The sequence below is a fragment of the Cavia porcellus genome, unplaced genomic scaffold (genome assembly GCF_034190915.1).
Source record: "Cavia porcellus strain 051 isolate PalLab524CR breed Dunkin Hartley unplaced genomic scaffold, mCavPor4.1 scaffold_4, whole genome shotgun sequence".
In the NCBI taxonomy this organism is placed as follows: Eukaryota; Metazoa; Chordata; class Mammalia; order Rodentia; family Caviidae; genus Cavia; species Cavia porcellus.
The window spans coordinates 101512808-101526144 of NW_026947487.1; the positions used below are offsets into that span (position 1 = coordinate 101512808).

The 13337-nt window shown below is 39.3% G+C and overlaps 1 protein-coding gene across 2 annotated transcripts in view; it reads left to right on the forward strand.

Annotated features, from left to right (window-relative positions):
- Utp4 (UTP4 small subunit processome component) overlaps positions 1 to 7117 on the forward strand; it is a 31138-nt gene extending 24021 nt beyond the window's left edge. For both annotated transcript variants that reach the window (XM_003471991.5, XM_063247564.1), the window contains 5 exons: positions 62 to 168; positions 1899 to 1994; positions 4448 to 4633; positions 6211 to 6321; positions 6916 to 7117. In XM_003471991.5, coding sequence (XP_003472039.1) covers positions 62 to 168; positions 1899 to 1994; positions 4448 to 4633; positions 6211 to 6321; positions 6916 to 7032 — 617 coding nt within the window. In that variant the 3' untranslated portion in view covers positions 7033 to 7117. The remainder of the gene's footprint in view (positions 1 to 61; positions 169 to 1898; positions 1995 to 4447; positions 4634 to 6210; positions 6322 to 6915) is intronic.
- Positions 7118 to 13337: the final 6220 nt, after the last annotated feature.

Below are 13337 nucleotides of genomic sequence, written 5' to 3' on the forward strand. Positions count from 1 at the left end.
CAGGACAGTGCTGCCTGAGGATACCGAATTCAGAGACTGAATTATTGTTCTGCCCTCACAGGAACGGTGGAGGCCATGTGTCTTTTGGCAGTCAGTCCAGATGGGAATTGGCTAGCTGCATCAGGTACCAGTGCGGGAGTCCATGTGTACAATGTAAAACACCTAAAGGTGAGCGTAGGCTCTTACAGTAGAAGTCTGAGTCACACAAGGGAATATTTGTCCTGCATTTGTAAGATTCAAGGCAGACTGGGTATAGTGGCACACACTTGTAATCCTAGCACTCAGGAGGCTGAAGCACGAGGATCATAGCAAATCTGAGGCCTCCTTGGGCTGCATAGTGAGTTCAAGGCCAGCCTAAACTACAGAATGACGTATTGTCTCAAAATAAAAACAAAAAAGATTCAAGGCAGATTGGAATGACTTAGAAAGCCATCAGACTTTTTAAAAAACAAACCAATAAATTTTCCTATTTTAGATTCCTGTTTTACTTCTCTGGAGCCCAAAATCTGTGCTCTATAATACTAAAATTAAAACAATAAACTATTTGTACAGAAATACGAAATTAAGGATTTGTAAGTGATGAACCCACATTATTTCTATATTTGAATAAGGGAGAATTCTTATATCAATAGCTAATTTAAGATAATTACAGTGTTCTTTTCATGACTTGCCTTAAAACTAAACAACATAAATTTGAAAAAAACAGTGGTGGGAAAACATTTTTCACTGCTCAGTAATAAAACTGTCATTTGTACTTTCAGTCACAGATGAACCTTTAGAAGTCTTTATCCTCATCATAAAAGATTGTAACTATTGAAGACTTGTTAGTAAACATTAAAGTTTATAGACACTAAGCTGCAGCATTTCTTGGGTTTTGTCTGTTACTGCGTAACTTAGCCTTTATGACATTGTGGCAAGAGCATGTACTAAGCATTTGTCTCTGAGCCTTTTTTGGCAGAGGAAAAAGTGTTTGTGGGCTCCGCAGTCAGTGTTTGTCTGTCATCAAAAGGCCTTGGGTTTGAGCCTCAAAAAGAATAATGTTCCTATGTTGGGCACAGATACCTTGGAGTTGTACATAAGTGTCCATTCCTAGGAATTAATTTCTTTTAAACCCATTGTAGATTATAGGTTACCCAATTAGTGACATATTTATGACCAACTAGTACAGATTTAGTCTAACAGAAAGACCTTATTTTTCTCTTTCTTTCGTTTTGTCTTTTTGAGACAGAGTCTCGCTATGCTGTTCAGGCTGGCCTTGGGCTCACTTTGTAGCCCAGGTTGGTTTTGAACTTGGCAATGATCCTCTTACCTCAGCCTCCTTAGTGTTGGGATTACAGGAGTGCATCACCACACCCAGCTTGGAAAGACCTTATTCTTGAGTTCTTTCTCTGCTGATTCTGTCAGTTTTGTAAGTAAATGTGATGTTTTTAATTTTTAGTTTTTTTGTACTGGTGTGTGAACTCGGGCTCATGTATGATAGGCAAATGTTTTAGCAATGAGCTACATCACTAGCCCTTCAGTTTTTTCATTTTGAGACAGTTTAGCTGAGTTGCTCAAGCTGGCTTCAAATGTGGGATCTTCTTAATGCATGTGTTCATTTTTTTAATGATATTAAATCTTACTGATAATGAAGTGACTGAGGTTTATGGGAGCTTTCTTACAATTACTTTGAATTCCAAGGATGTATTTAAAGCAACACACCTAGGGGCTGGAGGTGTAGCTCAGTGTGCAGCACTTGCTTAGTGTGTACAAGGGCCTGGGTGCAATACTCACCACACACAATGTGTGTACACAACTCACCAAAAATAACAATAATAAATACTTCTGACCTACACATACTGTTTCTGGAAGGAAATTAACCTATAGAGTCATTCTCTGTGTCTGTTATTTGTTCCCAGCTTCATTGTACAGTGCCTGCTTACAATTTTCCAGTGACTGCTCTGGCCATCGCTCCCAATACCAACTACCTTGTCATTGCTCATTCTGATCAGCAGGTAAGAAAGACTTCAGTGCTTTCCACTACCCTAGATAGTATCCTGGAACCTGAGATAATGGACAGCTTTGGAGAAGCCCTGCTGAAGGTGTGGAGGGTTTACAGGTAGTTTATTGTGTGTGTAGGGAAGCCTGTGTACGAGGCTTGGGCTCACAGGCCTGTAGTCCCCATTGGTTTGTCGTGGCACTGCTTGCACAGTGGGATTCTAGAGCATAGAAGCACAAGCGGATAGAGGGATTTTGAATTACTCATCCCATTGATGGTTTAAACTAGAGATGATGTGAGTTGAGGCGTTCAGCTAGGTATAGGATGCTAAGATGTTGAGAATTGAGTGTGACCAAAAGAACATATAAATTCTCATACATTTTTGTAGTAGAGGAAATCAAGCTTTAGAAAAATCAGGTACCTAATCTCAGGCAAATTGAGAGCTTTGTCTATTGGTTTTTCCCAAATACCTGACCTATAGAACACATGAAATAATACTGTCAAAAAGATAAAATGTGATCCAAGAAGCAGATTCAAGTGGCATGCTTTGCAAATATTTGGTGCTTACTATTTAAAAAAGAGATTAAAGGGGCTGGGGATTTAGCTCAGCGGCATAAGCACCTGCCTTGCAAACAGGCGGTCATGAGTTCAATCCCCGGTACCAGTAAAAAAAAAAAAAAAGAGATTAAAAGAAAACAAAACAGTAGAACCAGTACAGGATTTCGAAACAAGCTGATGGAAAATTAGCAATAGTCACTAAATTGTTAATTGTTACCTTCAAAATAGTTGCTCAGATTACAAGACACAGGCATGCAAAACAGATAAAAAAATATAAGCAATCACAATTTCTTTCCCTGAATTAATAAGATCAGCAGTACAGTTATCTTAACTGTCTCGTGTGCATGTGTGTGCGTGTGTGTGTGTGTGTGTGTGTGTGTGTGTGTGTATTTTTTTTTTCCCATTTCCTTTCTCTTTTTCCCCATCCTAGTTGTTCTTTCCTTTGGTCAGTTTCATTCCCCTTAACAGTGTGTATGGTACCTTTTGGACCGTATTTGATCTTTCAGTTTCTTATGTGAGGGGATGCTTACTACTTTGATGAGCAATTTTTATATTCATATGCATATTTGTATACACTGTGTTCAAAAAATCTCAGTTTCATAGATTTGAAACTTTGACCAAACAATAAAAGAGTCCTGAAATCACATTCATGCTTTGTCACACATGATGATAATGTCTACCTGATACCTTTTACTGCAGTTGCTCCTTTAAGTGGTTGTATCATTAAAATGGTGGGAAATTTTTTGTACCTATTGGGTTAGCAAAATCAAAGATAATGCAGTTTATCTGTGAAGATATAGGGAAAGACATGGTTTATCTGTGAAGATATAGGGAAATAGCCTTCATATACATTGCATAAATTAGTATATCCCCTCTGGAGGGGGATATACTATCTGGAGATAGGCAGTCCCTATCTTCAGAAATTAAAAATCCATGTATGCTTTTATGCAGAAGTCACAGTTCTGTAAGAGTTCTTATTACATATATTCACTTATGCAAAAAGATGATTACACAGCCTGGTTGATAATCAAAGATTCTAAATACCTGATGTCCATTAAATAAGTCATGATATAGTCATAAAGTAAATAGGTTGATTGTTACATGTTTTTCAAAGGGGGCATGGTTGATAATTATATATTTCAAAACAACTAGAGAAGAGTTTGAAATTTTCCAACACATAGAAATGATAAAATTAGGGGCTGGGGATTTAGCTCAGTGGTATAAATGCCTAAGGTAGTGAGTTTAATCCCTGGTACAAAAAAAGAAATGATAAAATTTGTGCAGTAGATTTGCTAATTCCTTATTTGATCACTACTCATTGTAAACGTGTCCTGAATTACACTGTAATTTAGTTCTTACATAAATATAATTATTATGTATCATAAAATACATAAGATTTTTATGAAAAAAGAAAAAAGGGGGGCATGACTGATCTCTATCTGTACTGATAACAAAGTTACATGACAAAAGAATGTTACAGAATAGCATGTAAACTGGACATGGTGCAATTTCAGCAGTATTTTTTTCAGACAACTCAGGCAGGAAGATCCAGAATTCAAAGTCAACCTGATGTACATAGTGAGACCTTGTAAAAACAACTAAAACAAAACAGAGCAATATATATTATCACATAAAATACTTCTGAAAAGATGTAAATAACAGATCCAAGATTGCTCTTATCTTGGGGGAGGACAGCAAGATTGCAGGATAACTTTCCCCTGACTGTTACATAAAATTGAAGGTTTTTTTACTTTTAAGGAAGAGAAAGCATAAAGCAGAATATGGTGCAATCAAGGTTTGTTTAGATACTCTCTGATTAGGGATCAGACGTGAAAACCCAAGAAGTGACGAGATCTTTCTGGACTTTACAAGTATTAACTTTGATTTCCTCTATGTCATGTCTTTTCTTAGGTATTTGAGTACAGTATCCCAGACAAACAGTATACAGAATGGAGCCGGAATGTCCAGAAGCAGGGCTTGCACCATCTTTGGCTCCAGAGGGATACTCCTATCACACACATCAGTTTTCATCCCAAGAGACCAATGCACATCCTCCTCCATGATGCCTACATGTTCTGCATCATTGATAAGTCCTTGGTGAGTTCTGTACTGCCACTTTAGTGAATCTGCTTGGTAAGCTTCAAATTCAAAGTCTGACTGATTAGCCAGACATAGTGGTATGTGCCTATAATTGGGAGACTGAGGCTGGAGGGTTTCAGATTTAAGCCAGCCTAGGCAACTTAGTAAAACCAATCTCAAAATAAAAAGTGTTTAAAAAATAATTTTAAAAAAAAATCCTGGCGGTGTGTCTCAGTGATAGAACATTTGCCTAGTATGTACAAATTCCTTGGGAGAGGGCACAGGGGCAATATACCTCATTGGAGAGAAGAAGGAGAATCAGAGAAAATATTCCTAGTATATTCTTTGTACAAAAGGAGCTTTTCTTTGATAGTCCCTTGTTTGTATTACCTCTCTCAGGAGACTTCCAGTAAAGGTGGCTGCCTTTAAGTATTACTTCTTGCTGCTGTGACTTGCCAAAGAGCACATAAACCTAAGTAAGTGATTAGGTCAGTGTTATGAAGGTAGCCATTGTCAGAGGATATCACTAATTAGGCCAACTCAGTTTTCACTGCGAATGCTGGGCTCACTGCATAAGTGGTTCTCTTAAAAATGTATAGACAGGTGTTTGACTACTGTGCCTCTTGGCCCAAACTGTGGTTTGAGGCGTTGGTTACTAATGTCTTGAGAACAGTCTTGCTAGCAAAACCCATTCTTTATAATTTTGATTTAGGTGAGATGTGAATATTTTCTTCTGTTTCAGACTCTACTTTGCTGCCTCCTGCTTTGATTCACCCCAAATGTACATGTCTTTGCTGGGCAGAGGTTTTCCTAGGAGCATTGTGGGCCCTGGTCATGCCTACACTGTAGTTTGAGCTTAAACTGCAATTGACACTGGCTGTTTTGGTGTATCTGGGGGGGGGGGTAAGAAAGGAGCGTGGGGAAAGCAGCAGATGGCTGTAAAGGAGGTGTGCACAGGAATGTGTCACTGAAACTCATCTCCTGGGCCCTGTGTTCTCTGTGTGTGGGAGGTAGAGCTGGCTGACAAGTGCCTTCTGTGAGATGAGTGATACAGGAAGGGCCCCTCCCACTCGGTTGCCTCTCTGTATCTCAGCTCAGATTGCTTTTTCCCAAGCCCTTCCTCATTTTGGACTGAACTATTTTCCAAGGATGACAAGATAAACTACCTTTCGTTTTCCCAGTGGCCATCTCAAGGTGTCAGTGACATCAGTGGAGGTGATTTGTGTTTAGGTTTCACCTGGGGGAACTTGAGTCATTTGGCCATTCTGTGATTTGGTTAGTGAAGCATCCAGAAAGTATAGATCCTGCCTGGGCTGAGCTCTGCACATGCCTGTTTGTTCTTTTCTAACACAGTGTTACTGATGAAGCTGACCAGAGGCGCCAGCTTTCCTTAGATCTTGTTGGTATAGAGTACCAAGCTCTCTGGCTGGAAGAGTGCTACAGCTCTCTTCCTGAGTAAGGAGCAGTAAGGGAAGTAATGAATGTATATTTCACGGCGATGGGAAGATGGTGTTGGCCTGAAAAACTACTGCAGTCCTTTTGTCTATAAAAGCCCAATAAGATAATACTTTAAGTAATATGTCTTTGTCTTTTAGCCTCTTCCAAATGACAAAACCGTACTCTATAATCCACTTCCTCCTAAGAATGAATCAGATGTCTTCCGGAGGCGCACAGCCCATGCCTTTAAAATTTCCAAGATATATAAGGTAAAATAGCTTATAATATATTCTAGATGGTTGGTTGTTTATGATATTATCAGATGAATAAGCTCAACATTATAGCTTCTTCATTGGATGGACAGATAGCCTGGTTTGTGGGAGATGGGTGACCTTTTTGAGGTTGTATGTCACTTGTGTCTATTTCATTGTGCTTGCCTCAGTAGGATATAAGACACATTGTGCTTATCTCAAATGAAAGCCATATGTAGTGCAACATGATGTTTATGCTTAGGTGAGGGTCTTTGTTAGTGTGCAAGCTGGATTTTCAATTTGAATTATAGTTAAAGAATGTTCCACAACATAAAATTTCAAGCAAATAGAAGTCACTGAATATATCTTGATTTTCTCTATTGTGGCTAATGTTTTCACTCTATATAAAACATATCCATCGAGCTACAACTGCCGGGCCCAACTCAGAAGTTCCACAAGCATACTTATGAGTGAACTCAGTTACATGCTCACAACTTTCCAGCTGTTTTGAGACTGAGGGGTGGAAATACTTAGATCATTTGACTTTGAGTAGGCTAACAGCTCCCTCCTTGAAATATAACTACTTGTGGCATCACTGTCATCTCTCTGCAGCCCTTACTCTTCTTGGACCTTTTGGATGAAAGGACACTTGTGGCGGTAGAGCGGCCCCTCGATGATATCATTGCTCAGCTCCCACCACCCATCAAAAAGAAGAAATTTGGAACCTAAAACAGGGCATTCTTTGTATCCTTCCTTGAACTGTCTACCCTGGTTTCTTTTCATGAATCATGATAATAAAAAAAGTTATTCTTTAGGACCAGTCATTATGTTACTTTCCAAAATAATGGACTAGATTTCAGTTTCTCTCTTTGGATAAAAGTGAATGACGGCTCACTGTAAAACTCTTAAAGTAATTGTGGTTCGGGTAATGCTGTGAGTAGCTATAAATTTATCCACTTTTTTCTGGATTCTGTTTGTTCTTTACAACATAGCCTCAGTAAAAAGATATGTCTCCTGTGTTCCCTAATAAGGCTTCCCAGATAGCTGGTGCTGCCTGTGCAAAGGTGTGGGAACCTACAGTGCCACCCAGGAGGGCAAGAGGCTGGGATTTATGTACTCTAACTGCCGTAGTCAGCCGTACCGTTCAAGGAAGAATTGCAACTGCAGCAGTATAAAGCAGTGCTCCATGGAGAATGCCTCAGGCAATCAGTTGTTAATTTTATTCAAAAGGGGAAAAAAAAATCAGGCCTTTATCAGGCTTTCACCTGTTTTAGGCCAGTTTCAAATGGTAAGGAAATATTGGCCAGGCACTTTGTTGGGGAGGAAGAGTGCTCTGGGGACCTGAGAGCAAGCTGACCATATATGTTATCTCTGCTCTCTTCCACCTGCTTTGACATTGTTATTCCCATGGGTGTTCTCGACTGACTCGATCTTTAAGTTAGAATGTAAAGAACCCTAGTTAACCCAAACTGAGCTTTCTTTTCCATCTCAGTGGATGTTTTTGTTGCTTGCCTGAAACTCAGTATGTGTGCTTTTGTTTGTTTCAGGATAGAGGACTGGGACATGAGCTGGGCAGTATGTGGTTCTGCCAGCATCTGAGTAAGGCACTGGTGAGAGACATTTTTGCTAAGATGGACTCCACCTTTAAACCTGGAAAGGGAGATGAGTGTGAGAATTTAAGGGGAAGTGTGTCGGGGAGAATTATTAGAGGTTAGAAGGGAGCCAAATGGCCCAGTCATTTATGGCAGAGACAAAGTGTCTCTTAAGCCTGAGAGGAAGGAGCAAGTACAAGGGTTACCAAGTGCTCTCTGCCTCACCTGTTTAAGCTTTAGAGATAGAAATAATTTAAAGAAGAAACTAACTTCTTAGATCATCTGTGTGAGAAAAATAGCTCCCATTCTTACGTGAGTAAGTTGTCTTGTGTACATGAAGCATTCGCTCATAGCCCGTGTTAGGCTAGGCTATAGCTGACCTAGGCTATAGCTATAGCTGGACCATACGGCCCTTACTAAAATGTTTTAGTCTTCTTTTATGTAGTTAACACCAAGCCCACTGGGGAATATGGCAGCATACAGTTTTAATCTCATCCTACTCAGGAGGTTGAGGCAGGAGGATCACAAATTTGAGACTAGCCTGGGCAACTTGGCAAGACCTTGTCCCAAAATTTAAGGAAATAGGAGGACTGGGGACGTAGCTCAGTACTGCCTGTGTTCAATTCCCTGTACTACAAAAAAACAAACTAAAGTTCAAGTCACTGATCTACATTGAATATTTATGAACAGAGGAAGGCTAGGATAACTTACATTTTAACTCAAGAGCGTTTTATTGCTTGTAGAGCTATAGGTTTAGGGAATCCTTATATTTTGTTTTGTTTTGTTTTGTTTTGTTTTTTGAGACAGGGCCTCACTTTCTAGTTCAGGCTGGCCTCGGACTCGTGTTGGCCTACTGCCTCAGCCTCCTGAGTGCTGGGATTACATGTTTGTGCCAGTATGCCCAGTTTAGGGAATCCTTGTTAACTGGAATCTAGTTTGTGATGTAACATTTTTCCCCCTTTCTTTTTTCCTTTGATGGGTGGGAGATCAAACTTGGGGTCTTGCACATGTGAGGCAAGTGCTCTACCACTGCTTGACATTAAGGATCTCTCAAACCTCCTGCCTTGTAAAGGGTAGTACTTCTGATAAAGAAGGCTCTTAGATCATCTGAATAAAGAAGTAAAATTCCTGAAAGTGGTAGGCATTCCTTTGCAAAGTTTCCAGCCAGTGATTTGGACTTCCAAAAATGGTATGGGAAGTAAGAGCTTTGGGCCTTGAAATTCTTCCTAAGTAGAAAACTGGATACAAATGAAGCAGAAACCAAGTGAGGCAAGTTAGAGAAATTGGGGGAAGGGAGAGTAAAGCGTTAAGAGGAAATACTTTGGTATGAAACACTATGGAAATTTGTGTAAACCGTGTGTTTGAAGTAGTTTCATTTTGGCATTATGTTTCTGTTTTGGGCATTGCAGACTGCTGTTCATACTTGGGTTCTATAGAAAAGTTTTGATCTGAGACTAGCTTATGCATGGTCTTTTGCCAGCCTGCCTCAGATGCTTTAAAAATTCACTTTAATGCTAGGTACAGTGGCACCATACCTATAACCCTAGCACTCAGGAAGCCGAGGCACAAGAATCACAAGTTTGAGGCCACCTGGGCTACATAGGAAGTTCAAAGTCAGCCTGAACTACATAGTGAGACCCTGTCCCTGCAAAAAGTAAAATTCACTTTTCCATTCACTTTTCCAATGCCCTAGTTGGTAATCTGATCTCTTGATGGATAATTCATCTTTACCATTTGAGGTATACAATAAATTAGACTGAGACAAACTAAAATCTTATAATGTTGAAGAAAATAATTAGAAACCATTCTGAGCTAAGAATAAAGCTCAGTGGCGCAGTGCCTACCTGGCAACCACAAGGTCCTGAGTTCAATTCCCAGTACCAAAGAAAGAAACCATTCAGTTTTGTACCCCCATCGCAGCCCCATGCTAGAGATTGAATCCAGTGGCTTTGCATTTCAGCCTCCTTTTTTATATTGAGATTTGCTAAGTCACTAAATTGCCTCAGATGGGCTAGAACTTACCATCTTTCTGCTTCACCCTCCCATAGTGCCACCTTGCCAAGTTAGGTGACATTTTTAAAGCTTTCAGCATCAAAAACTTACTATAGGCCAGGGATATAGCTCAAACTTACTATAGGCCAGTGGCACAGATGCCTGCTTGGAAAGCACAAGGTCCTGAGTTGGATTTCTGGTACAAAAAAAAAAAAAAAACTATTAATAGATAAAAGAGTGCTTACAAAGGATGGAAAGCAAAGGGTATTTTTGTCTTTTTTTTTTTTTTAAATAAAAGTAGTGGAAATGGAGATCAAGGAGAAATTATTTCCCCTGTGATACACAATGATTTGGTTAAGAAGTTACTCCACTTTCTCTGTTACAGGGACCCAGTCATAAATATGATGACTAACAGGCACAGTATGCAAAGGATTTTCTTTTTCATTGGCTGCAGGGAAAGTGTTTAAGCATTTCTTCTTCTGGCTAGGTGTTGAGGTAATTATAATACTGAATTGTGTGGGCAGTCTTTTGTGTTAATCATATAGTGATATAAGCCGGGTGTGGTGATGTATGCCTATATCCAGCACTCAGCAAGCAGGCTGAGGCAGGAAGATCACTGAGAGTTTGATGCTAGCCTGGCTACCTAGTGAGACTTTTGTCTCAGAACAAAATAAAACCAAAGATAGTGTTTTTACAGAAAACCAAACTTACTGTCTCCTATTGTCCCCATTGGGATGCTGGGATAATTCTTGAGTGTAGAAGTACTAACTTATACTCTGCCCATTTTCTTTCATGATTAATTATGCTTCATAGTGGCCATATTTCCATGAGCAGTATTTGAAAATGCTTTTTTCCTTATACCTTGTCAGTTCTATCAAAAGACTATAATTTGAGCACCTAATGTGTAAAAAATATCTTTTTATTTTGCATTTTTGTGTTTCTTAATGAAATTGCTCACATTTTTTAATTTTTTGGCTGTTCAGTTACATAAATTTCATATTCATAACTTTTCCAATGTGTCTTTTTTATATTTCAAGGCATTTTACAATGTAGATCAGTACTTTCTGTAGTGATGGAAATGATTTATACCTGTATGAGAAGAAAATAGCTAGCTGCATGTGGCTGTTGAGCACCAGAAATGTAATTCATGTGAAAAGGGGATTGAATATTTAGTTTTCATTCATCTAAATAGTCATTTATTGTAATGATTTTAATTAATTAAACAGTACAGATCTAGATAGGCTTAGCTCTGCATCATTCTGTTGTCTTTAGGAAGTTAAGACAATTTAATACTTAATGTAAATTTATTGAGTGCCTGCTGTATGCTGTACACCTGATAAAAGGTATGGTTTTAATTCTTAAGAATTTTACAGCCTAGTCAAGCATGATATACGCCTGTAATCCAGCACTTGGGAGGCTGAGGCAGTAAAATCTTTGCAAGTTCAAGACTAGCCTCTGCTATAAAATGAACACAAAGCCAGCCTGAACTGCATAGTGACCATGTCTCAAAAAAAAAAAAAAAAATTGACAACCTAAACTGGGCATGGTGGTACACACTTGTAATCCTAGCACTGGAGAGGCTGAGGCAGGGTAATTGGTATCTGGGCTACATAGATAGTTCAAGGCCAGCCTGAACTACATAGCAAGACCTGTCTCAAGACAACAAAGAATTTCACACTCTAGCTAAGGAGAGCAAAAAGTAGATCAGTGATGCTGCATTAGAGAGAAACAGGGAAGAGTAATCTCACTCATCTCAAGTGGCGATGGGAAGCAATTCTTGAGCTAAGCACTCTTGGAGTTGGGTGGTGATTATCAGGATGGCAATCAAGAGAGAGAAGGGAATTCTAGTAGTGTTCTCAGCACATAGGCTAAGAGCCATGGTTCTAGAGCACTACTAGACCGTGGTTGATGTATGGGACTATATGGAAAATGAGTCTGAAAGGGCAGATGGCATACTGTATTACTGAGAGTGAGTTGGCCCAAGGAAGGACTTTCCTAGGTACAAGTTAAAGTTTTTGGAAAAGATGAGAAGTTTCCATAAGGAAATTCAGCAGTTTAAGAAAGTATATGGAGGCTAGCCAGGTGTGATGGCTCACACCTGTAATCCCCACACTCGGGAGGAGGATCGTTGTGAGTTAGAGACCACCCTGGGCTACAAGTGAGCACAAGACCAGCCTGAACTGCATAGAGAGACCCTGTCTCAAAAAAAAAAAAAAAAAAAAAAAAGCCATATGGAAGGGACTATGTACTAGATTTGGAGATATATTTGGAGATAAACAAGGGGAGCGGGAAGAAACCAAAATGTCAGGAAGCAACTGTGTGCAAGTCCTTCACTTGGAGCTCTATGTTAGTTTGCGGGTGATGCCATCACAAACTACCACAGACTGGATGTCTTTAGCAATAGAAATTTAAATAAATGTCAGCCTGTAAATTTTAGGGGGACGTAATTCACCCATAACAAACTCTGGAAGCATTTCAGGAGCTTTTCGAATTCTCAAAGGTAAGTGTTGAATTGTGCTGAAGTGTGTGTGTGTCTGAGGCATATCTTCATAATGCAGCTAAACTGAAGGGCTTCATAACACACTGGACCTGCTGCACTGATGGGCTCAGAAGGGAATTAAAGCAAAGGCCTAAAGCCTAGAAATACCCAGGTGTCAAAGATGTCTTGGTATTCACCAGTATATGAAAAATAAAGAGTAGAAGCTGACTATAAAACTATGCAGTTGCAAAGCACTGAATATTGTGCTAGAACTGGTGATGGGGAAGGTGGGCTTTTATTTTTAGATTTTAATTTAAATTTCATGGCAAATTATGTTATTTCCATAATTGTCAATAGAAAGCACTGGTGATTTTCCATAAATAATGAATTCAGTGAAACTAAACTGCTTAGTATGTCCTTGCTAATATTTTCCTAAAAAGAAAATCACAGGGCCACAGAACTGTCACCAGCTGCTTCCCATTAGGAATGTGGTTAGCAGATGTGGGTTTTCATAGTCATAATGCATGAGAGAGATAGTCCATTTTTGCGGGTTTCAGATGGATAATGATTTATCAGGGCTGGGGATTTAGCTCAGTGCTATAAGCACCTGCTTGGGGAAGCATGTAGTCATGAGTTCGATCCCCGGTACCAAAAAAAAAAAAAAAAAAAGATAATGATTTATCTTGGTGAGATGAATTTTAAAATGTGCTTACATCAGCTAAAACATATACCCACCTTTCTTCCCCTTACTATGTATTTGTGTTGGAGAGGAAATAATACCAATGTTTTTCTCAGAAGGAAAACTAGTACTGTCCATTAAAAGGGATAGCTGTTCTCATTTTCTTCTATCTGGGAAAGCACCCATTGGATTGGTTATTTTATGTTTATTTCTCCCTTTGGCCTCTTTATTAGTAATTGAGCAACTCTTGCTTTTGTTCCTCTGGCTCCAGGCCACCTTTGTGGCAGTGACC